Source organism: Podarcis liolepis (genome assembly GCF_965112155.1).
Source record: "Podarcis liolepis genome assembly, chromosome: 7".
NCBI lineage: Eukaryota > Metazoa > Chordata > Lepidosauria > Squamata > Lacertidae > Podarcis > Podarcis liolepis.
The window spans coordinates 75,654,650-75,680,844 of NC_139561.1; the positions used below are offsets into that span (position 1 = coordinate 75,654,650).

The following is a 26,195-nucleotide window of genomic DNA, read 5'->3' on the forward strand; positions in this document are numbered from 1 at the left end:
TTTGATGTTTCAAAGCCTACAGTGGAAAATGGCATGGTGGGAGATACAGACACTGAAATGGTGCATAGCACATAGTTTCATCCTCAGGCAGGGATTCCCTCTTTTCCTGAGGGAAAGATCAGAATAAATAAGCAAACGGATCTAAAGGCAGTCTCACATGTCTTCATTTTAGCCAATCTCCTTTCCTGGGTAATTCCATACCTTCCTGAAAGGAAGGTCCCTCTCAAGTAACCAGGCTGATAGATTTGGTGTGGACTTCACTCTCCTTTTCCATTAAGGTTAGAAAAGCAGATGAAGGAGAGTTGAGTGTCCAATGGGCAAAGAAAAAGTATTAGTGGAGATGGGGCATAACATGGAAAATTTGAAAGTGCTTTCATGAAACTGCCTGGAGGTTCAGCTATACTAGTTACCAGCTAGGTCCTGCTTACAGACCTTTCCTTTAAAAAATACCTTTATTAAAAACCCACAATTCTTATTTCCAGTACAACAATTTTCTGAAGAGAAGAGGGTGCCTTTGCTCTAGGCGATCAGCTGCTCGCCAAAAGGATATGAAATTAGAGCCCAGGATGTGGGGGTTCAATAAAGCAATTTAAATTCCTGGGTGGGCCTAAAATTTAATTTATTAGCTAGTCTTTACTCAACAGCTAAATCATTCATCACTGAAGTGCCTGAAATAGGAGACATCAGCATTCAAAAGGCAGAATTTTACCATATTTTCATAAACTGTGTAATAAGATCCAAAGAGATACCAGAACCTCTAAGAAAAATGTGATCAAGCTTGTTGCTTTTGCACCAAACTTTTCAATATATTCTTTCTGGAAATATAGACTGAATCTAACGCACACAGGGATCGAACACTACTATGAAGAGAAGAGAAAACTCAGCCAAACAACGGTTCCTTCTGTAGCAAACTGATTAGAACTGGAGAACAGATTGTTCGTCGTTTTCTTCCCTGGCAGTGATATCATATTTTGAGGCAGAAAAGCCCTCCCTCCCAGTTTCCCACTCCAGATCATACAATAAGTACACAAAAGTGCCATAATACTCATGTCCACTACATCAGACAAACCAAGGTTCTAAACTGAACAACAAATTGAACTGATTAGCAAACTGCATGATGGTAGCTCCAGCCACCACGTAACACAGTTTTATCTTCAGGCAGGGATTCTCCCACTTCATGTGGGAAAATGAGAATTTACAGGCAAACTAAAGAATTTACAGGCAAACTAGGGTTAGAAGAGCAGATAAAGAAGAGCAGACCGTCCAACGTGCAAAGACAAAGTAATAGTGGAAAATGCGTAAAACAACAACAACAAAAAGTAACTTATGTAAAATTTGAAAATATTTTCATGGAATTGCTTGGACATTCTGCTATACTGGTTGCCAGCCAGTAGGATAACATAAGTTATTGATGAGGCTAAGTTTTATAATTCCTTGGTTTGGAATTCAAACTTCATTGAGTAATGACTGCCTTTCACAAATGGAAAACATTTTGGCGTAGTGAATCCCCCCCCCCCCCCCCGTGGGATCATCCTATGAGCAACAGAAGACCTTCTCCCTCCCACTACAAATCTTAGGGTATGAAGATTTCTCAATACTCACGCCAGTTGCTCCACCCAGAAGCTAAATTGAAAAGGAAATTCAACTTGTTAGTCTGTCATGTTCTCTTAACTGCTTAACATGTGGAAATGTCATGTAACACATATTTAGGTTCTAAGGCAAGGATTCCCCTATTCATCAAAGAAACATCAGAAGAGAAAGCAAAAGCGATCTGAACTGATTCAGTCTCATGTGCATCACAGCTGCCTCCATATTAGTCATTTTTCTTTACAGAGCAATTCCATAACAAAGGAGAGGAGGCCGACCAAATTGCAAAGAGAAGGAAATAGTGGAGGTGGGGCATAATGCGGAAAATCTGAAAACCCTTTTCAGAAAAATCATTTGGGTATACTATTTGCCAGCCGGATCCTGCTCCCATATGTTTCCTAAGAAACCTTCTGGATTTCAAATTCTTGCAAATAATCTGTAATGTAATGCACTTTTTGTATGTTACTTTAACTGATAAATGCATTTTAATGCATATTTTTACCCTGCCCCATGCATTCTTGTACACACTGCTTGCCTGGAGAGCCGCACTGCAACATTCAGAGAATGTTGAATTCAGAAGGGCTGATATGTTCCAGTTAGTACAGCATTTTGTTTCAGAAAGTGAGAAGTAGGCAAGTGGGCATTAAAATGATAGCTGAATCTAACTTCTCCCTCATCTCTACAGCAGACTGGATTTTTTCTTCCCCTTGGCTTTCTTCATCATTTCCTGAAGGGCCCCTCCCCAAAATTTAGGGCTAACACACTCAGTGAAATGTCTATCATCATTTGCCAAAAGGCTTAAGACAGAAGGCAAAGGAGAGAATACCAGACAGACCAACCCACAGGGACAAAAATATAGCAGAGGGACATAACATTGAAAAGGTCTCTTTTAGGAAATAACTAGATGTTTTCCAGCCTACATCAAAGATATTTTTTTTTTAATTGTGATTTCAGTTGCAGTATAAAAATTTCCCATAGAGAAGGACAGGACCCCCCCGGCCCCCCAAAAAACACCTCCCCAAAGAACAGTATAATGAAGGAGCCCAGAATAAATTCTACCCACGCCTGGGCTATCTGATTTAGTTTCAGATCCCCATAAGACATGAACCAGAATCAATCAGGATACGACCACATGACTAAATGTTAAGAAATAAATATTTATTTTTTAAAATTGAAAAGTCACAGTGATGATTGGATACTTACTGGAGATCTCTTCTTTCTCTGTCGTTGTTTTACAAAGGGAAAAAATAGTTTTTTTTAGTTTTTTGCTTTTTTTGTTTTTCATATATTTTATCATCAAATATATTCAAAGAAAATACAGGAAAGATCAAATTGTTATTTATTTCTATTCACACCCCATTTCTGAGTATATTACAGGAGAAACACATTATACTTGTTTCTGTTCACATCTCTGTATCCGAAGTGACTCTCAACATACATGAGGGTTATGCTCCAGGGACAACGCATAAAGCCAAAATTTTATATAATCAACATATATTCTCCCTGCACCTCCAAACACTCTCCTAAGGTAGGGTTAACAAAGTTTCTCCCCTCAAACGTCCGCCCCCTTATTTATTCACGTTTTGCCAAGTGCGTAAGCTGAATGTGCATAAGTTAAGTTGTGAGTTACCAGTATAAGAAAGAAACTTGTGTTCCCATTGATGTGCACTTAGACCCCATGTACATTAAGATGCAATTGAAGTCCTCAATTCCCGCTAGAAATCCAGATTTCTCTCTCTCCTGGCTGTTCTGCAAGCTGCAGTTTCCAGAGGCAACACTACCTGCTCACATTGTGCTGAAACCTGTCTCATTGCTATCCGTAATATATGCATGGTTATCAATCTATCAAAAGAAGAATCGATTGCTTGTCATATTCTTCTCTGGCTGGGATCCTATTCTGAGGCAGAAAAGAGCTTCCTCCTTGCCTCCCTCCCACCTTCTCAATATAGACTATATAATAAATACACAAAAGTTCCACAATACTCACGCCCAGTACTTTGGACAAATCAAGACCCTAAATTGAAAAACAAATTGAACTTATTAGGCTTTCAGGTGCCCTACTTTACAGATGACAGTCTTTGAAAGTAGATAACTGAAAACAGACAGTCTTCAATAAAAATGTGTTCTCTTTTGATGGGATGCCTGGTCCAAGTCCAGATCTTTCCCAAAAATCCTTGTGTATTTTCCCTTCCAGGACAATAGTATTTTGACACAAATTAAAAGAGGATGCCACGGAAATCAGTTTCCCAAAGCAAAAGGACAGGAACAGAATCCAATCTGTGGTTACACAGTAAGACAATTTGAGACCCTGGACTGACTGGCCTTATGGGAAGGTTGTGCGAGGCCTCTGGAAGGCTGTGGGAGGCTCCGGAGAGATATAAAGGGATGTCAATCCAAGTCCAGTTACATATTACACTATCTTGGAGACACCTACAATAAGACATCCCAGCTTTTATTTCCTTAATGTTAGCAATGAATGTAGGGAAGCAACAAATGATAATCAAATGCTCTTCACAAATGCCTACCTTTAAAAAAGGGTAGTCATGTTCTTCCCTGGCTTGGATCATATTTTGAAAAAGAGAAGAACTAAATGGAAATAACAAGTTGAACTTCCTATGTTTTTGTGCTAAATTTTATAATTCTCTGCCTAGGTATCAAAACTTGGCTGCCTGTAACAAATGGCAAACATTATAGCTCAATGAGTTCTTCCCTTGCTGGGATCATCCTCTGACCACCTCCTTCCTTCCCTTTCCTGCTTTCCATTTTCACACTACATACAATATAATAATCATTCAAAGGTTTCACAATACTCACGTTCAATAGACCTTGCAAACCCTACAGTGAAAAACAAAAAAAAATGGTTAGGCTTTCATGTTGTTTGCACCCCTTATAATCTGCAACACTTGACACAGCACAGTTGTTTATTCTGAAGAACCATCAGTACACAGTCCACTATGTAAAAATGTCCTTTGAGAGAATATGTGGCCAAAGTCCAGTTTAAGGATACAGGGCACAGCAGATTATATCTAAAATATAATCTTTCAAAATTCCTGCCTTTGGGAAGGCAAGGCATTTTAGCTCTGTAAATTCTTTCCTGGCTGAGGTTATATTGTGACAAAGAATAACTTTTCCTTTCTTCCTCAACTCCACTTTCCCACTAAAAATAAAACAAAAAAATCTCAATACTCACTGCCAAGGTTCCATTCGTATCAGCACGCTAAATTGAAAAGCAGATTGAACTGATTAGCAAATGGTATGGGAGATCCAGTCACAGATATGACACGTAACACATAGTTGGGTCAATACATATCAAGTACTAACAAGAATTCTTTCAAAGTGTTAATTCTATCATGCAACAGAAAGCTATAACTCAGCTTTGGAACACATTTTTAAAAGAAAAGCCTGACTAGCTTTTCAGATATCTTTTACATGAAAAACTTTTTAAAGAAATTCCTGAAGTAAGTGCTATTATAGTTTGAGGTCTTGTTTATTCTGTTTTATTTTACTCCAAGAAGGCCCATTTATCCTAAATAGAACCCCATAAGGTGGAGATGTATGTATGTACTATATATATATATAGTGATCCCATTGAGATCCCAAGATGAAAGTTTGCAAGCAGCTCTTAGAAATATTAAATAAATACATTTTGGAAATTTATATATATATATATATATATATATAATATAATAAATTTTAATTACTTTTTAAAATTTTAGAATTTGTAAATTAAATTAAACTCTAAAGTAAGTACATCATACAACATATCATATTAAAAACCACGGCATTCTGAAGAGATTGGTGTTTTTAGTTTTGATATATCTGAATTCTGGGTCGAGCTTTTAAGGTGTTTGTGTAGTTTGGAAAGGCCAAAAAATAATAGTGAGGTTGGAGCATACAAGGAAAATCTGAAAATATTTTCATGATATTGCTGGGAAGTTTAGCTGTACTGTTGCCAGCCAACTCCTGCTTGCAGAGCTTTCCTAAAAAGCCTCTCTTAAAAGCCCAGAATCTTCTTTTCAAGATAAAACTATTTTCTGAACAAAGAGAAATCAGCTGCCCAAAACAAAGATATATAGACGGAGCCTAGGCTGCAGGGATTTAGAAAGGCATTTTTAGACCCTGGATGGACCTAGAATTGCATTTTGCAGGGGGAGGTTCAAACAAAACAGACCATATAGGTAATACACAAAGACTTCAAAATACTCACTTCCAGTGTCGAATGCACCTGAGGATCCTAAATTGAAAAGCAAATGGAATTACTTGGGCTTTTATGTACGCTTAACACTATGTCAGGTGCCCACCTATACAGAGGAGAGTCATCTACTTTGAAGGGTTGTCAGCTATTTAAAAGTGCTCTCTATATGAAGGGAGATTAATCAAAGTCCAGATACATATGAAACACTGTTTGGGGAGATCTACAATGAGACGCCCCAGCTTTCATTTCCTTAATGGTAGCAATGAATGTAGGGGGGCAGCAAATGATAATCAAATGCTCTTCACAAATGCCTACCTTTAAAAAAGGGCAATCTGTTTGTTCTTCCCTGAGTCGGATTCTATTTTTTTTTGGGGGGGGGACCTACTCTTTTCTTCCCCACCTTCCTGCCACTTTCCCATTATCGACTACGTAGACAAAACAATGGTTCACAATGCAAACATTCACTTTCACAACAGCACGCTAAAAGGAAATAAATGGAACTTTCTCACTACAAACCATAGAATAACCATAGAAAGCTTTCACAATACTCACGACCAACATTTGATTCAAAACCTACAGCGAAAAGCAAATTGAACATATTAGGCTTTCATGTTCTTTGCACAATATATATTTTGCAATATTTGACAGAGGACAATTGTTTATTCTGAAGAACCATCAGCACACAGTCCACTGTGTAAAAGTGTCCTCTGTTTGAGAGAATGTTTAGCCAAAAGTCCAGGATTTTAGCCCATTTCCTTCCTTGAATCATTACATACATTCTGGAAAAGAGGGCTGGCAAATAATATTAGTTGCCAGCCAAATGGCAAACATTATCGCCTAATGAGTTCTTCCATGGTTTGGGTCATCCACTGAGTCACAGAAGAGTTCCTCCTTCCTTCTCTCTCTTCCTCTCATTTTACTGCAACAAACCGTATCGTAAACACAATAAGCTTTCGCAATACTCACTTGCAGCTTGTTTCGCAGACAAATGCTCTAAATAGAAAAGCAAATTGAATTTATTAGATATTAGTGTCTGGCCAAAGTTCAGTATTTAAGGATACAGAAATGTAAAAAATGAGACCTGCAGTGGGCAGCAGATTATATCTGAATGCCTAAAAGAATTCATTGCTTTAGAAAAGGGCAAGCATTTTAGCTCTGTCAATTCTTCCCAGCATGAGGTTATATATTGTAACAGAGAATAACTTTTCCTCTCCCCACCCTGAACTCACTTCCACTTTCCCACTACAAATCATATAGGAAACCCGCTCAAGAATCACAATACATTCATGGCTGCATTCACATCAAGACCCAAAACTGAAAAGCAAATCGAACTGATCAGCAAATGGTGGGAGATCCAGTCCCAGGTATGCCACCTAACACATAGTTTCATAGCCTTCATTTTAGCCAACTTCCTTTTGTGAATAATTCCGTATCTTCCCAAAAGGAGGGTCCCTCTCTAACAGTCAGGCTGATATATTTGGTGTGGAATTCAGTCTCCTATTCATTAAGGTTAGAAGAGTAGACTGTCCAACTTGAAAAGACAAAGTAATAGTGGAGATGGGGCATACATGGAAAATGTGGAAATAATTTTATGAACTTGCTTGAAAGTTCTGCTATACTAGTTGCCATCCTGCTCCTGCTTGCAGACATTTTCTAACAGCCTTTATATTAAAAAAACAAAAACCCAAGATTCTTATTTCCAGTAGAACAATTTTCTGAATAGAAGATGATGCCAAGGAGATCCGCTGCCCAAGACAAAGATCTAGAGACTGAGCCCAGGCTGTGAGAGTGTAGAACTAAGGCAATTTTAGACCCTGGATGGGTTTGGCAAATGGCAAACATTATCGCCTAATGAGTTCTTCCATGCCTTGGATCATCAGAAGAGTTCCTCCTTCCTTCCCTTTCTTTCTCCCACTTTACTACTACAAACCATATAGCAATCACACAAAGGTTTTGCAATACTCACTTGCAACGTCTTTTGCAAATCAAGGTTCTAAACAGAAAAGGAAATTGAATTTATTAGACATTCATGTCTGGCCAAGGTCCAGGATTTAAGGAAAAGGAGTGTAAAAAAGGAGACCTGCAAGGGGCAGCAGATTATAGCTGAATGCTTAAAATATTAATTCCTGGCTTTGGAAATGGCAAGCATTTTAGCTCTGTGAATTCTTCCCTGGCTGAAATTATATATTGTGACAGAGAATAACTTTTCCTTTCCTCCCAATCTTCTTTTCACTGCTATAAATCATATAGGAAACCCACTCAACAATCACAACACATTCATGGCTGCATTCACATCAAGACCCTAAACTGAAAAGCAAATCGAACTGATTAGCAAATGGTTTGGTGGGAGATCCAGTCCCAGGTGTGCCACCTAATACATAGTTTCATCCTCAAGCAGGAATTCTACCATTTCATGTGGCAAAGATCAGAATATAAAGGCAACCAACGAAAACTGATTCAGTCTCATGTGTTGCACAGCTGCCTTCATTTTTGCCAATTTCCTTTCTTGAATTCTTCCATACCAAAGGGTTTTCCGTTTGCGAGTTGCTTCGCAAGACGAATTTCCCTATGGGCTTGCTTCGCAAGAAGAAAGCCCATAGGGAAATCTCCGGGGACCTCTTTTAAATGCTGGCGGTGGGGAGCAAAGCCTCCCCTCCCCTCCGGCCTTCAGAAGAGGTCCAGGAAGGCCGGCGGGGGCCGAAAGGCTTTGCTCCCCACCGCCAGCATTTTAAAAGCAGTCCGGGATAGCAGGGAAGTGCTTCCCGCTATCCCGGACGGCTTTTGAAGGCAGGCGGGGGGGAACAAAGACTTTTGCCCCCCGCCGGCCTTCAGAAGAGGTCCTGGACCTCTTCTGAAGGCTGGCGGGGGGCGAAAGTCTTTGCTCCCCCCTGCCTGCCTTCCCGGGAGAGCGGAGAAACGCAGCGCGTTTCTCCGCTGTCCCGGACGGCTTTTGAAGGCAGGCGGGGGGGAGCAAAGACCTTTGCCCCCCGCCGGCCTTCAGAAGAGGTCCTGGACCTCTTCTGAAGGCCGGCGGGGGGCGAAAGTCTTTGTCCCCCCTGCCTGCCTTCCCAGAGGCTTTTAAATCGCCCTGGACAGCGGAGAAGTCCTCCGCTGTCCCGGGGCGATTTTAAAATGCCGCCCGCCAGCATTTGAAAATCGCCCCGGACAGCGGAGAAGTCCTCCGCTGTCCCGGGGTTTTTTAAAATGCTGGGGGTGGGAAGAAAAGCCCTTGTCCCCCCCCCCCAGCCTTCAGAAGAGGTCGGGGGACAGACTGTCCCCGGACCTGGTCTGAAGGCGGTTTCCATAGGAACACATTGATTGATTTTCAATGCATTCCTATGGGAAACCGTGCATCGCAAGACGAAAAACTCGCAAGAAGAAAAAACTTGCGGAACGAATTAATTTCGTCTTGCGAGGCACCACTGTATGACCTTTCTTGGAAATTCCGCCTTCCTTCCCTCCCTTCCTCTCATATTACTACTACAGACCATATAGTAATCACACAAAGGTTTCATGATACTCACTTTCAACGTTTCTCCCAAACCAAGGTTCTAAATAGAAAAGCAAATTGAATTTATTAGACAAGTTATTTGGAAACCTTATAATTTGTGCTACTTTACAGAGGACAATTGTCTTTTCTGAGGAGCCATGAGTACACAGAACTCTATGTAAAGGTATCCTGGCCAAAGTCCAGTTTAAGGATACAGAAATTGGAGAAGGGAGACTTGCAGGGGCCTCCTGTTTTGTTTCTCTTTCTAGTTCTTGCCCATATTGAGGATCATATCATAGCATGAAAGGATGCTATATGAATATTTGATGTTTCAAAGCCTACAGTGGAAAATGGCATGGTGGGAGATATAGACACTGAAATGGCACATGGCACATAGTTTCATCCTCAGGCAGGGATTCCCTCTTTTCCTGAGGGAAAGATCAGAATAAATAAGCAAACGGATCTAAAGGCAGTCTCACATGTCTTCATTTTAGCCAATCTCCTTTCCTGGGTAATTCCATACCTTCCTGAAAGGAAGGTCCCTCTCAAGTAACCAGGCTGATAGATTTGGTGTGGACTTCACTCTCCTTTTCCATTAAGGTTAGAAAAGCAGATGAAGGAGAGCTGACTGTCCAATGGGCAAAGACAAAGTATTACTGGAGATGGGGCATAACATGGAAAATTTGAAAGTGCTTTCATGAAACTGCCTGAAGTTTCAGCTATACTAGTTACCAGCCAGGTCCTCCTTACAGACCTTTCCTTTAAAAAACACCTTTATTAAAAACCCACAATTCTTATTTCCAGTACAACAATTTTCTGAAGAGAAGAGGATGCCTTTGCCCTAGGCGATCAGCTGCCCCCCAAAAGGATATGAAATTAGAGCCCAGGATGTGGAGGTTCAATAAAGCAATTTAAATTCCTGGGTGGGCCTAAAATTTAATTTATTAGCTAGTCTTTACTCAACAGCTCAATCATTCCTCACTGAAGTGCCTGAAATAGGAGACTTCAGAATTCAAAAGGCAGAATTTTACCATATTTTCATAAACTGCGTAATAAGATCCAAAGAGATACCAGAACCTCTAAGAAAAATGTGATCAAGCTTGTTGCTTTTGCACCAAACTTTTCAATATATTCTTTCTGGAAATATAGACTGAATCTAACACACACAAGGATCGAACACTATTATGAAGAGAAGAGAAAACTCAGCCAAACAAAGGTTCCTTCTATAGTAAACTGATTAGAACTGGAGAACAGACTGTTCGTCATTTTCTTCCCTGGCAGTGATATCATATTTTGAGGCAGAAAAGCCCTCCCTCCCGGTTTCCCACTCCAGATCATACAATAAGTACACAAAAGTGCCATAATACTTACGTCCACTACATCAGACGCACCAAGACTCTAAATTGAACAACAAAATGAACTGATTAGCAAATGGCATTGTGGGAGCTCCAGTCACAAGTATGCCACACAACATAGTCTTATCCTCAGTCAGAGATTTTCCCACTTCATGTGGGAAAATGAGAGTTTACAAGCAAACCATAGGAAACTGATTTACTCTCACATGCCGTACAGCTGCCTTCATTTTAGTCAATTTTATTTCCTGAGTTATTCCATACTTGCCTGAACCTCTAAGAAAAAATGTGATCAAACTTGTTGCTTTTGCACAAACTTTTCAATTTATTATTTCTGGAAATGTAGACTGAATCTAACGCACACAGGGATCGAACACTACTATGAAGAGAAGAGATAGCACAGCCAAACAACGGTTCCTTCTATAGTAAACTGATTAGAACTGGAGAACAGATTGTTCGTCATTTTCTTCCCTGGCAGTGATATCATATTTTGAGGCAGAAAAGCCCTCCCTCCCAGTTTCCCACTCCAGCTCATACAATAAGTACACAAAAGTGCCATAATACTCATGTCCACTACATCAGACAAACCAAGATTCTAAACTGAACAACAAATTGAACTGATTAGCAAACTGCATGATGGGAGCTCCAGCCACCACGTAACACACTTTTATCTTCAAGCAGGGATTCTCCCACTTCATGTGGGAAAATGAGAATTTACAGGCAAACTAAAGAATTTACAGGCAAACAAGGGTTAGAAGAGCAGATAAAGAAGAGCAGACCGTCCAACGTGCAAAGACAAAGTAATAGTGGAAAATGTGTAAAACAACAACAACAAAAAGTAACTTATGTAAAATTTGAAAACATTTTCATGGAATTGCTTGGACATTCTGCTATACTGGTTGCCAGCCAGTAGGATAATATAAGTTATTGATGAGGCTAAGTTTTATAATTCCTTGGTTTGGAATTCAAACTTCATTGAGTAATAATGCCTGCCTTTCACAAATGGAAAACATTATAGCGTAGTGAATTTTTCCCCCAGTGGGAGCATCCTATGAGCAACAGAAGACCTTCTCCCTCCCACTACAAATCTTAGGGTATGAAGATTTCTCAATACTCACGTCAACTTTTCCACCCAGAAGCTAAATTGAAAAGGAAATTCAACTTGTTAGACTGTCATGTTCTTTTAACTGCTTAACATGTGGAAATGTCATGTAACACATATTTAGGTTCTAAGGCAAGGATTCCCCTATTCATCAAGGAAACATCAGAACAGAAAGGAAAAGCGATCTGAACTGATTCAGTCTCATTAGCATCACAGCTGCCTCTATATTAGTCATTTTTCTTTACAGAGCCATTCCGTAAGAAAGGAGAGGAGTCCAACCAAATTGCAAAGAGAAGGAAATAGTGGAGGTGGGGCATAATGCGGAAAATCTGAAAACCCTTTTCAGAAAAATCATTTGGGTATACTATTTGCCAGCCAGATCCTGCTCCCATAAGTTTCCAAAAAACTTTCTGAATTTCAAATTCCTGCAAATAATCTGTAATGTAATGCACTTTTTGTATGTTACTTTAACTAATAAATGCATTTTAACGCATATTTTTACCCTGCCCCATGCATTCTTGTACACATTGCTTGCCTGGAGAGCAGCACTGCAACATTCAGTGAATTTTGAATTCAGAAGGGCTGATATGTTAAAGTTGGTACAGCATTTTGTTCATTTGGGTATACTATTTGCCAGCCAGATCCTGCTCCCATATGTATCCTAAGAAACCTTCTGGATTTTCACTTCCACTACAACAATGTTCTGAGCAGAAGGAAAAGTGGATGCCAAGAAGATCAGCTCCCCCAAACAAATACAGAGAGAAAGAGTTCAGGCCCTGTACTGAGTGGTCTTATTTGGGGTGGAGCACACAGGAAGACACGTGAATATCCATCACCAACTGTGGTGTGCTTGGTGAGCATGGGTGATAGGGTCTTCTTGGTGGCTGTGCTTAGGTTATGGAACTCACACATGGAAGAGTTCCATCTCTTGGGCATCAGCTAAACACAACAAAGTTTAAGTGTACATTTCACTACTAGATAAGTGATATTTCTCCCATGCCTGTCATTGCTGGCAGTTTGCATGGGTGTTGCTTTGTATGCTTTCTTGGTTTCAATGACTGAAGGGTTAATCTTCATATTATCTACACATTGTGAGTTTCTGCAAAACTTACTTCTGCAAATTGTGGTCAAGCCAGCGGCCAGACAGGCTATGGGGCCATTTCCTGCCTTGCGCTTCCTGCTTCAGTAATGCAAGATAAGAATAGACACGTACAAGGCGCTGCTTAGCTAGCAAAAAAGGACACGTGTACGAAGGAGAGGGGAGGGACTGCTAAGCAAGCAGAAAAGCACACAGGGGTAAGAGGAGGAAGTGCTTAGCCAGAAGTGCTTAGCAAGCAATATAGATATGCCCTAAAAGGGAATAAGTGAAAACTTGCTAGCTGATTGGGGAAGTTTTGGGGGAGGTCTTGAGAGGTGGGTGAATGCTTTCAGGTATAAGAAAGTTTGCTGATGTGTATTACTTTGCAGTCAGATTTCAGAAACTATATTCTGCTGGCTGTCTCTGTGCACAGATAAAACCCTTTTCTCCAAAGAAGAAACTTTCCTGGTGTTATTTTACTCTTTCTTTGGTCCTGGGGACGCGGGCACAACGATTCCCTGGCGAAATAAGGCTTCATATTTTTGGTGCATTGGCCGGGAAATCGCCCCACCCCAGAGGACCGAGGAGAGCCAGGCTCGACCACAGGTGAACAGCTCAGATCGGCGTTCGCATTTCCGGTGCACACCCTGCCAGTTTGTAGGGGGAGATTGCCACACCGTCCTGGAGTGGAGACACCTGGTCGAGGGAGAAAAGAGGCCGAAAGAGGGAATCCGCAGCGGAAAGAAAAAGGTAAGCCCGAAGGAAAGGGCTAGGGGCCCGAGGGAAAGGGCCAGAGGCCTGATCAGCCTCACCTGGTAGCAGTAAAGTGATGCCAGGAAAGGAACTGGCCGTGGCAACGGTGCCACCAGTAAGGTTTGGGAAAGGGAATGGGGCAGAGGGAATTGAGTGTTTTGTTGGCATGTTGTGTGTCAGATACTCCAGTGGATGAATTGTTGAATGAGGGCCAAGGCTTAGTGTCCCCTTGGCCGAGCGATTGTAGGGTTGTGCATTTTCTGACAATCCATAGCATGTGGAGTGTGAGAGAATTTTGAAACCCAGTTAGGAGCGGAGTATCTGAAAAATAGGGTCTGGAGCAAGCCAATGTATTCCTCTGGAATGCTTTTTAAATAACTGGAAAACGGCCACGAAGAGTGATGATTTGGGGATTCAAATTGAAAAAACAGAGACTCAGAACTGTATGTGAGGTGGACTTACCGACCCAGGGAACTGCGTGGCTTTGATTTGCAATTAATCAACCCCCTGTGGCGAATCAACCCCCTGTGGCAAAATATATTAAATGTCCACCCAGACCAGATCCCCTATATCTCTACATGGAAGACCAATGTAGAAAAGAATCTACCATGGCTAAAGTCTTGCCGTGACAGCAACACACAGAACAGGATTTGTACAGTGAAGCCTCTGGTGTTAGAAGACCCAGAAGATGAGGAGGGGGAGTGATTAAGCCACCACCTTACACTCCACCGACAGCCCCTCCAACAACCCCCCCCAGGCCAAAATCAAGAAGCACAGGGAGGTGCTGGTGTAGGGGGAGGAGGACCTGTGAAGGAGGATAGTGAGACGGAAGAAGAGGAAGATGACAAGGAGTTTAGGAAGACACTAGATGATATGAATCAAGGAAAGAAAATGTGGACAGAAAAACAGAAAGAGAGACTAAAGGAGTTTGTAAAGCCATTTGAGGGAGAAGTTGGATGTGAGCCCCTTGTTAGTTGAGGCAGCAGAATGCTGCACCCCTGAAAAGAGGAAGAGATGGCAACGTAAGTGGGGACAGGCGGCGAAGAGAGTTATGTCTCACAGACAGTATGAGAAAACCAGGAAGGATCAGGCAGCCGGAGTAATGCCCCTTCGGAGGGTTTATGATCCACCAGCCCCTGTCCCAGCTGGACAAACGAAGGCACCACAGACCTACACGGTCCAGCATATACCCTTTTCAAGTGCAGATGTTTGTAATTGGAGAAATCAGAACCCCTCTTTTGAGGAGAATCCAGCAAAGATCGTAAAATTGTTTGAAGGGATTTTTTAAACCTATAATCCCACTTATGATGATGTACAATATCTCCTGGACTCACTACTAACTACAGAAGCATTGCTCAGCCCCTGCATGAGTCAACTAGGGGAATAGAGAAGGATCCTTTTATATGGGGCAGGGAACAGCAGCAGGCTTCTCAGGATCTCAAAGTGGCATTACAACAAGCCCCAGTGCTTGGCATCCAAACCCCGAGAAGCCTTTTACCCTGTTCATAGATGAAGACCAGGGGGTAGCCAAGGGAGTCTCATGCCAGAAACTGGAAAATTGGCAGCAACCTGTCGCATACTTGTCAGAGAAGCTAACCCCAACAGAACAGAGATTGCCCCCCCCCCCTGTATGAGAGCGATTGTGGCAGTGGCCACCCTACTCACAAAGGCAGATAAATTCACGTTTGGACAGGACACCACCTGTGTGACTCCACACGCAGTCCCAGCCTCACTTGACATGAAAGGCACCTATTTCCTATCACAAGCGAAAATGAGGAAGTGCCAGATGCTGTTATTATATTCACGCCTGAAGTTTCAGGTTACCACAGCCCTTAACCCAGCTACCTTATTACAGGTAGGAGAAGGTGAACAAGGGAGCCGCCCACTCAGTCTTACCTGTGCCTGTAACAAAACCCACAAACCAAGTGGTTAATATAATTGGGGCCACAGGTAAATCACAAAAGGCCCCGTTTTTGCAGTCTGTCACCTGCTGCCTAGGTGGCCAAGTAGTCCAACACAAATTTTTGTATATACCAGAGTGTCCCATTCCTTTATTGGGCCAAGACTTGTTAACAAAATTACAAGCCCAGATTTCCTTCCAACCAATGGGGGAAGTAATGATGACAACTGGACCAGCAGGAGAGTTTTCTTTAGAAATGCCCCTGAGAGACCATTGGTGCTTGATGATGGTAAAAGAAGAGGAGGGAATCCTCCCTGTTAGCCTGCTTCATGATGTTGACCCTGGACTATGGGTGGAAGATAAAAAACCAATACCCCATCCCACGACAGGCAGCTGAAGGAGTGTGGGTGCATTTGAAGCGATTGCTTCAACATGGAATCTTGAAACAATGCCAATCACAGTGAAACACCCCACTGTTGCCAGTGAAGAAGGAAGATGGTGGGTACCGCATATAGGCCCCAAAGTTCTGGAAAAGTGGAAAGGATGAACAGGATTTTGAAAAACCAGTTGTCCAAACTGACCCAAGAAACAGGGTCTAATTGGGTGTCCATGTTGCCCTTGGCTTTGCTTAGAGTCTGTAGCCTCCCATTGAAACGTATTCACTTGTCACCCTTTTAAAGTGATGTTTGGGAGATCGGTTCCTTATGTGCGCATGCTTTCACCTATCCCTGCTCAAGATGTGGAATTGAACAATTATGTACAGTGTCTCTCTCGAGATTTTCTCTCTCAACAGGTGGACCCAGGCCCGAACTCCTTGCGTGACCAGTTTGAGCCAGGTGACGAGGTGTGGATAAGACTGGTCCCAGGCACCACTGCAACCGTGCTGGAAGGGCCCCATCTGCTCTCCACACCCACAGCTGTGAAGGTCGCTGGCGTCACCCCTTGGGTCCACCACATTCAAGTGAAGAAAGCTGCTTCAGATTGGTCTGTGTCTCAGCATCCTGAAGATCCCCTCCAGTGACGACCGCCTTGCTGATATCTCTACGCACGGCTGAATAATTGGATGGGAGGGGCGCCCGCGGGCAGCGCCCCCAACGTAGAGGCACCACCAGGACTTTTGATATTGGGACCAGAACCCCTTGATATAGTCACCCCGTGTGTCAGGCTGCTCCACGTGGTAGGAGCTTCCAAAGTAAGGTGGAGAGGCACCCCTGAGGCCCGGCAAATAATTGAATACGAATATCAGCGGGCCCCTCAGCAGTAAAGGAATATCAGAAATGACCCCTGAATATTGGTGGGGGGAGCCCTGGCATTCTTGAGGTTGGTGGGTGGGAGTTATCTCAACCGCCCTTGTCATATGGATGTGCATTTTCTTTTGCTGGCATGAGCGTAGCCCATTCTGTCAATAAGTCTAAATGTCTAGTATGCACCCTGCCCCCAACAGATGCCTCGAGTGGACTGCCGCTCCTCCCACTGCCACTTAACCGTTCCACCATCCACAATCTTTCCACCCTCCCAGATTCTCACCTCTGGCCTCAGTGGATCCAGCCATCACCCCTCCGTGTCCATAGGGTGAATGGGTGGGTCTGTGTGACGCAGGAAAAGAAACCTATTAGTAAAAGAGCAATTGGTGTCTCCCACTGCCATTGCACTTGAGACACCGCAGATGTCACCTCTGTGCAAAGTAAGTTCATATACCCTGGCTGTAATGGCATCTTCCCAGGTGGATGGATGGGGAGGATATTGGCTATGCTGGTAGGCCCAATAATGCTTTTATTGCTTTTCTGCTTCTGTATCCCCTGCTTGGTGCAGTGCATGCAAAACATGTTACAGAGAATGATGTCTAGCATGATGGGACCCCGCGTGATTGCTTTAATGAGAGATTATAGACCCATACTCCAGAACGAACCTAAGTATTAGGTTGTTCATAAGAAGAGTAGGGAGTGAAGGGTTAATCTTCATATTATCTACACATTGTGAGTTTCTGCAAAACTTACTTCTGCAAATTGTGGTCAAGCCAGCGGCCAGACAGGCTATGGGGCCATTTCCTGCCTTGCGCTTCCTGCTTCAGTAATGCAAGATAAGAATAGACACGTACAAGGCGCTGCTTAGCTAGCAAAAAAGGACACGTGTACGAAGGAGAGGGGAGGGACTGCTAAGCAAGCAGAAAAGCACACAGGGGTAAGAGGAGGAAGTGCTTAGCCAGAAGTGCTTAGCAAGCAATATAGATATGCCCTAAAAGGGAATAAGTGAAAACTTGCTAGCTGATTGGGGAAGTTTTGGGGGAGGTCTTGAGAGGTGGGTGAATGCTTTCAGGTATAAGAAAGTTTGCTGATGTGTATTACTTTGCAGTCAGATTTCAGAAACTATATTCTGCTGGCTGTCTCTGTGCACAGATAAAACCCTTTTCTCCAAAGAAGAAACTTTCCTGGTGTTATTTTACTCTTTCTTTGGTCCTGGGGACGCGGGCACAACGATTCCCTGGCGAAATAAGGCTTCATGACTACTCTTCTTACATTACTTCTTAGCCATCCTGAGGCACCTATTTTAGGATGGATCCCAAGTGCTTCAGTTAGATGTGGTTCACAGTTGCCATCACACAGGGGATGGCCAAATATGCCCCTTCTGGTTTCTCTCAGATCCTCATTTTCCCAAAGGAGAGAATACCAGACAAACCAACTCACAGGGACAAAAGGATAGCAGAGGGACATAACGTTTGAAAAGTCTCATTCAGGAAATAACAAGAATTTTTTTCTAGCCTCCATTCAAAATATTGATTTTCATTTCCAGTATTAAAAAATCCCAAAGAGAAGGACAGGCTCCCAATGACCCTTAACCCCCCCCCCTAACAGTATAATGACTGAGCCCAGAATAAATTCTACCGGTTCAGGGGCTTTTTGTGTTAGTTTCAGATTTCCAGAATCAATCAGGATACAACCACATGACTAAATGTTAAAAAATAAATAATTCTTTTTTTGAATTGAAAAGTCACAATGAGGATTGGATACTTACTGGAGATCTCTTCTTCCTCTGTTGTTATTTTACAAAGGGAAACAATAGTGGTTTTTTTAGTTTTTTGCTTTTTAGTTTTTCATATATTTTGTCATCAAATATATTCAAAGAAAATACAGAAAAGATCAAATTGTTATTTATTTCTATTCACATCCCGTTACTGAGTATATTACAGGAGAAACACATTATATTTGCTTCTGTTTCTGTTCAATCTCTGTATCACAGTGGTACCTCTGGTTAAGAACTTAATTCGTTCTGGAGGTCCGTTCTTTTTTTTTTTTTTGCAATTAGATTTTTATTCAGTTTTTCTTTTACTTATATTGGTTACAACATAATTACATATTTACACTTTTAGAGCCTCCACCAGCACCTCCCACAATCATCCATTGTTCTTATTTCCTCGCATTTTCCTATATAATATTGCTAGCTTACTATTAGTTTACACCTCTCTAATTCTGTCTTGCAATATTCCTTACAGTATTACAAAGTCTCTTTGAACCCCACTAGCGTTGTTTGTTGATCACATATAGTTTCCAGATATGCCGCAAACTTCCCCCAGTCCTCAATGAATTTTTGATCCTTTTGATATCTTATTCTTCCAGTCAATTTGTCTAATTCGGCGTAATCTATAAGTTTCATCCTCCATTCGCTCAAAGTCGGCATTTCCTCCTGTCTCCACCTCTGGGCCATCAGTATTCTTGCCACTGTCACAGCATATTGGAACAATTTATAATCTCGTCTTTTTATCTCTCTTCCTGTTATACCTAATAGGAAGGACTCTGGCTTCTTAACAAACGAGTATTTAAACATCTTTTTCAATTCGCAATAAATCGATTCCCAGAAGCCCCTCACCTTCCTACAATCCCACCACATATGGAAGAGAGATCCCTCTTTTTCTTTGCATTTCCAGCACTTGTTACATGTCTTGTACATTTTTGACAGTTTTGCCGGTGTGATGTACCACCTGTACACCATCTTCATTATATTTTCCTTCAGTGCTGTACATGCAGTGAATTTCATATTTTCGTTCCATACCTTTTCCCAATCCTCTAATTGTATGCTGTAACCAAAATCTCTGGCCCACTTAATCATGACCGACTTGATTTCCTCGTCCTTTGTTTGCCATTCCAAAAGTATTTTGTACATTTTCGAAATTATCTTAACATCATTGTCAATTATATCTGATTGGAATTTAGACGCTTTTTCTATATATCCCCTTTCTTTAAGATCTTTGTTAAACATTGCATTTGCCTGGAAATAGTGTAGCCAATCATAGACCTGATCCTTCACTTGTTCATATGGCTTAAATTTCCATTTCTCCCCCACTTTCACTACCAATTCACCATAAGTTATCCAATTTGGTCTCATATTCGTTTTTTTTACCGACATTACCTCTAGTGGTGACAACCAATGCGGAGTTTTAAATTCCAGAATATTTTTGTACCTGTCCCAAACCTCTATTATAGAGCCCCTAATGACATGATTGGTGAAACTTTGGTGGATTTTCTTCTTCTCCCGCCACAAATAGGCATGCCATCCTGATCTATTATCATGGCCCTCTAGATCTAACAATTTATTATTATTTAGTTTTATCCACTCCTTTAGCCAGCAAAGACAGGACGCCTCGTAGTATAGTTTTAAATCTGGCAGGGCAAAACCGCCTCTTTCCTTAGCGTCTGTCAACAACTTAAATTGTATCCTTGGCTTCTTGCCCTGCCAGATATATCTCGAGAGCGTTCTTTGCCACTCTTTGAATACACTTGTTCCCCTGATTATAGGAATCATCTGAAACAAGAATATCATCTTTGGGAGCACACACATTTTGACCGCTGATATTCTGCCCCAAAAGGACAGTTTCATTCTACCCCAGGCTTCCAGGTCTTTCTTTATTCCGTTCCACACCGGAGTATAATTATTCTGATATAGATCAATATTCTTGGGGGTCAACCATATTCCCAAATACTTTACTTTTTTGGCCGCATCAATTCCTGATTCTCGTTGCAGTTCATCCACTAGAGTCTGATCTAAATTCTTAACCATTATTTTTGTTTTTTTCTTATTTAGCATAAATCCAGCCACTTTGCCAAACTGTTCTATTTCTTTCAATACCTCATTTAAGCTATTTTTTGGTTCTTCAATCGTTATTACTATGTCATCGGCAAAGGCTTTGATCTTGTATTCATTTTTGCCGACTGTCACCCCCTTTATTTTATCGTTGTTCCTTATTGAACCCAGAAGGACTTCCAGGACTATTATAAATAGTAACGGCGAAAGGGGACACCCCTGTCTAGTACCTTTCGATATCTTAAACTCTTCTGTATATATATTATTCACAATCAATTTAGCTCTCTGTTCCGAGTAAATTGCCCTTATTCCATTGTAAAATTCATTCCCCACTTCCATCATTTCTAAATTTTTCAACATAAATTCCCACGATACATTATCAAAAGCCTTCTCTGCGTCCACAAACATTAATAAGGCTTGCTTCTCATTCCTTACAGACAGATATTCCAAAATATTTATTATGTTCCTAACATTGTCTCTCATCTGCCTGCCCGGAAGGAAGCCTGCCTGATCTACATGTATTATTTCTTGCAATATCTTCTTTAATCTCTTTGCTAATATTCCAGCGAAAATCTTATAGTCTGTGTTCAACAGAGATATTGGCCTATAATTCTTTACTTGTGTCAAATCAGAATCTTGCTTTGGAATGAGTGTAATAAAGGCCTCTTTCCACGTTCCGGGGATATCTTGTTGTTGCAGTATGTTATTCATAACTTCCTTTATTGGTACTATTAGGGCGTGCCTCAGTTCTTTATAGTAGCTAGATGTTAGACCGTCTGGTCCTGGTGCCTTTCCTTTCTTCAGTTCTTTTATTGTTTCTATTATTTCCTCATTTGCAATTGGGGTGTTCAGTCGGTCTTTCTTGTCTGTCAGGATCTTTTTCACACCTTTTTCCTTTAAAAATCTTTCTATTTTCTTCGTGTTGTTCTTTTCTCTGTTATTATATAGATGTTTATAAAAATCCAAGAATCCTTTCCTAATGGCTTTGGGATTTTCAACTTCTTCTCCCTCTAAGATAATTTTGTTAATTGTGTTTTGTTCTTTCCTTTTCTTAATTTGCCATGCAAGCCATCTGCCGGATTTGTTAGCAAATTCGAAGTTTTTCTGTCGGAGCCTTTTGATATTCCATTCCACCTCTCTATTAATAATCATTGCAAATTGTGCCTGTAGGACTTTAATGTTCTCTTTTATTTTTGAGCTGTTTGGGTTCTTAATTAATTTTATTTCATTATCCATTATTTGTTTTAAGATCTCCTTCTTCCCTTTCTCCCTGTTCTTATTCTTAATCGCATTCTGTTGAATAAAGAATCCTCTTATAACTGCTTTGCTAGCATCCCAAACTATACTCGTTTTTGTGCCTTTATTCATGTTATCTATAAAGTAGTCTGTCAATTTTTTCTTTGCCTCCTGTACAAGCTTCTGATCATCTAAGAGATAATCATTAAGTCGCCATCTGAATGATCTTTCTTCGTATCCTTTAACCTCCATTTTTATTGGGCTGTGGTCTGATATTGTTTTTGGTTGTATCTCAATCTGTCGAGTTCTTGGGGTTAGCTCATTGGAGACCCAAATTTGATCAATTCTTGATAAAGACTTATTTGGTTCCGAGTAAAACGTAAATTGCTTCTCCAGCGGGTGTCGAAGTCTCCATATATCAATTAAATTGAAGTTTTTTATCATAGTGAAAAAAGTCTTAGGCAGTTTTCCTTCTCTACTTACGTCTTTTTCTCTTAGTCTATCGATTTCCAACGAAACCACCCCATTCATATCCCCCATAAGTATCATTTTTTGGTCCATATATTCAAACAACTTCTCCTCCAAGTTTTTATAAAAATCAGTTTTATTCCCATTAGGTGCATATATCCCAACAATTATTATCTTTTCTCCTTGCCATTTAATCTGTACTACAATTATTCTACCTTCTTCATCTTTGAAAATTTGCTGCGCCTCAATGTTCTTTTTTACATATAATACAACCCCTCTCTTTTTCCCTTTATCGGAAGACACAAATTCATTTCCTAGTCTATTATTAATCAAAATTTTCCTGTGCTTTTTTGCCACGTGTGTTTCTTGGAGACAGATAATAGGGGTCCGTTCTTAACCTAAAACTGTTTTTAACCTGAAGCACCACTTTAGCTAATGGGGCCTCCCGCTGCCGCTGCACAATTTCTGTTCTCATCCTGAAGCAAAGTTCTTAACCCGAGGTACTATTTCTGGGTTAGCGGAGTCTGTAACCTGAAGCGTCTGTAAACTGAAGCGCCTGTAACCCGAGGTACCACTGTACATTCAACTGTCAACATACATGAGGGTAATGTTCTAGGGACAACTCATAAAGCTAAAATCGTGTATAATCAAAACACATTCTCCCTGTACCTCCAAACACTCTCCCAAGGTGGGGTTGCTAAAGTTCCCCCCCCCAAAAAAAACCCTCCACCCTTTATTTATTTACTTTTTGCCAAGTGAGTAAAGCTGAATGGTGCGGCATTCCTAGATGACAGAGGCTTCACTGGGGGAGGGAACTCAACCTTCAGAGCTTTTCCTGCTGGACCGTGGGGCCATAAGCCCCCAAGGCCTATCAGGAACCAAATCCTAGCCTGCACCCTGCTTTGGCAACTGCAGTTCCTGGAGGTAGCAGTAGCTGCTTACATTATACTGAAAAAAGTCTCATTGTTATCCATAATACAGACACAGTTATCAATCTATCAAAAATATGTATCAAATAGCATATCACTTCAATCATTTGTCTCTGAAACACCAAGATTAAGAGCAAGGAAGCGGTCCCTGTTTTTTTTTGGGGGGGGTTAACTTTTCAAATCTCCCTAAAGTTAATGGATGTCCAAGAAAAGTAATACAATACTTACAGAAAGTCCAGGCAGGCCCTAAAATAGAAAACAGTGTGTTTTGTGAAAAACATAATTTGAGACAAAATAAGCAAATCTGGGCATGCTTCCCAACACTACTATATCTACAGATCTCCAGATTTAAGGAAAACAAAGCTCCTGAGAGCACATATGAATAGTTGAGCACAGTTAAATCACAACAGCCACTTCTGTGGGACACTGTTATGAACTAAGGGATACTTCTCGACTTCATGATCACAATTAATATACCGTATTTTTTCGTCTATAAGACGCCGCCTATCTTGGGGGCCTCAAAATTTAGAAAATAGATGGAGATTGAGCTTTTGGGAAGGATTATTGGGGGGGGGATGCCAAAAATTGTTCACCCGACAGAATGTAGCACACAACCCCTCGCATTGCTTACAATCTCCGCTTACAATCTCGGGCTCGCACCAAAAAACCATTTGCCCGTCCCCCCTTGGCACTACCCGTGTATAAGACAACCCTAAATTTTGAACCTCATTTTTGGGTCAAAAAAGTTCATCTTATACATGGAAAAATATGGTATAACATGTTTGATTACTAAAAGCAGTTGCAAAGATTAGGGCCCTGAGCCAAATTTTCATACTTCTAAAAGGAAGAGCCAAGCTGTGGTGTTTTTCTATTCTCGTTAAAAAGGAAAAAGAAACTTTTTGGATATCGCTAAGGTTAAATAAGACTAAAGGTAAGTAATGTCTAATACTCACAGCCACTGGCAGGTTATTCTAAAATAGAAAGCAAGAATCCATTTTAACATAATCAGTATAATTAATAAATAAACACTCACAAAAACATACACCCCCCTTCTTTTAGTAAAAGTACCTAGTGGGCATACAGTGTTATCATTAAAATATACAAAATATAATAAAATGCACAATGAAAACATAAAACCAGTTTCTAAATATGCAGCATAAGGGCTCAGTTCCTCAGAGGTTAATGTAAATGGGAACAGTAGGCTATCACTCTGCAAAGCAAGGTGTTTCCTCGGTAGATAATCACAGTACCTTAATCGGACTGTAATCAGGCCAGCATAGTTCAGGCAGAACCCTGCATAGGAGTGCTTGCATAGTTCTTTCAGGCAATAGCCACATACCCTCCAACATTTCTCCAATGAAAATAAGGCTGTCTCATTCCATAACGATAATTTTACTATTTATACCCCACACATCGTACTGGGTTACTCAGCCATTCTGGGCGGCTTCCAACATATATTAGAAACATGAAACATAAAGAAAAAGTCCCTCTACAGGATTGCCTTCAGACGGCTCAGGGGTCGGATATCTCCACACCCTCCAACATTGGTCTAATGAAATAAGGAAGTCCTTAAAAAAGTGGGACATTCCGGGATAAAATCAGAAACCGGTATGACTTCTCTAAATCAGGGACGTCCCTGGAAAATCATTACACTTGGGGGATCTGTAGTCATAACATAGAAAATACAGTACTGGATCACAACTACACGATATATTTAAAACACATTCAAGTGCTTTTAAAGCACAGGTCTTAATGAGCTTATAAAGTACATGGATAATCATTGCCCAAAGGTTAGTAATATAGAGAACTTACAAGTACGTCAGTTGGGACAGGCAAGTTCTAAAACACAAAAGGAGTAAGTTATGTGAAAACATCATTTGGAACATAAAGAAGTAAAACTGGACATCCCAACACTAATATATCTATGGCTCTCCAGAATGAAGGGGAACATAGCTCCTGAGAGCATTTGTGAACAGTTGTGCACAAATTGTGTCCTCCATCATGGAGGGCACGTGTTGCGGTGAGATCACCTAAACTGCCTCATGTTATGTGGCAGGACCGTTTGGATAGCCACAACAACCCCCTTGGTTGCGCCTCGGTTGCTGGGGTAGAAATTTGGCCTGTTGGGTCGTCTATTGGCTACTGAGGGGCTATTTAAGCTGCTGCACATTTCTGGGAGCTTTCTCTTTCCTGCGATGTGCATCGGATCACCCGCCCTCCCACCCTATATTTAGGGCTGTCTTTGGCCTTGCTATGCCTGTCTAGGGGTAATCTGTTTTGAAGCAGGGCCCCAGTAGGAATTTTGCCATTTTGCTGATTGTCTCTTGCCATTTGGTTTTTGCCTACCGTGAAGCCAATTGTCACAACTTTGTAAGGTTGGTGGTTGGGCATTGGTTCAATGTTTTGTGGAGGGGAAATGGTTGGCTGTGCCTGCCCCTCCATCACTTCTGCTAGAGAATTTTGTTAAAGGAATCCAGGGGCTCACCTTGCTTTTGTCCGAACACTGTTAAGGACTAGGGCCATGCCAGAACAACCCCTGGGAGCATCTGGGGTGAGCTGTGAGATTGAAGCCAGCTTCTCGCTCCCCTAGGATGCTTTCCCTTGCTGACATATGATGGTGCCCAGTGTCAGTCCTGTTCCTGCCACTGTGCAGGTTCAGGTAGTCTGGAACCAATGCCTAAGCAACCACTCACATGATGTAATCAATAAAGTTGTGGCCAAAATTAATGCCAAAAAAACCCTTAAACTAAATTCCGTGTCAATTGTGTCATTATTTTGGGGGTCTTCATAGGCAATTAAATCACAACAGCTACTTCTGTGGGACATCTCTAGGAAATAAGGGACACTTTCTGACCCTAATTAACATATAAAATATTATATATTTGCTTTTTTTAACGTAGTTGCAAAGATTAGGGCCCTGAACGCTAATCTTCATACTTTTAAAATTTCCATACTTTTAAAAGGAAGAGCCAAGCAGTGGTGTTTTTCTCTTCTAGTTAAAAAGGAAAAAGAAACTTTTTGGATAGCGC

At 41.2% G+C, this 26,195-nt stretch overlaps 1 protein-coding gene across 1 annotated transcript in view; it reads right to left on the reverse strand.

The window, feature by feature from the left end:
• Positions 1–6: 6 nt before the first annotated feature.
• The window catches only part of LOC310712365 (uncharacterized protein), a 40,530-nt gene continuing 14,341 nt past the window's right edge, over positions 7–26,195 (reverse strand). The window contains exons 3-16 of the mRNA XM_083515336.1: positions 18,470–18,487; positions 11,743–11,763; positions 10,644–10,670; positions 9,307–9,333; positions 7,749–7,775; positions 6,749–6,775; positions 6,335–6,355; positions 5,795–5,821; positions 4,778–4,804; positions 4,402–4,422; positions 3,575–3,601; positions 2,791–2,808; positions 1,603–1,623; positions 7–1,076 (exon numbers count right to left, since the gene is read on the reverse strand). Coding sequence (XP_083371462.1) covers positions 861–1,076; positions 1,603–1,623; positions 2,791–2,808; positions 3,575–3,601; positions 4,402–4,422; positions 4,778–4,804; positions 5,795–5,821; positions 6,335–6,343 — 366 coding nt within the window. The 5' untranslated portion in view covers positions 6,344–6,355; positions 6,749–6,775; positions 7,749–7,775; ... (2 more) ...; positions 11,743–11,763; positions 18,470–18,487 and the 3' untranslated portion in view covers positions 7–860. The remainder of the gene's footprint in view (positions 1,077–1,602; positions 1,624–2,790; positions 2,809–3,574; positions 3,602–4,401; positions 4,423–4,777; positions 4,805–5,794; positions 5,822–6,334; positions 6,356–6,748; positions 6,776–7,748; positions 7,776–9,306; positions 9,334–10,643; positions 10,671–11,742; positions 11,764–18,469; positions 18,488–26,195) is intronic.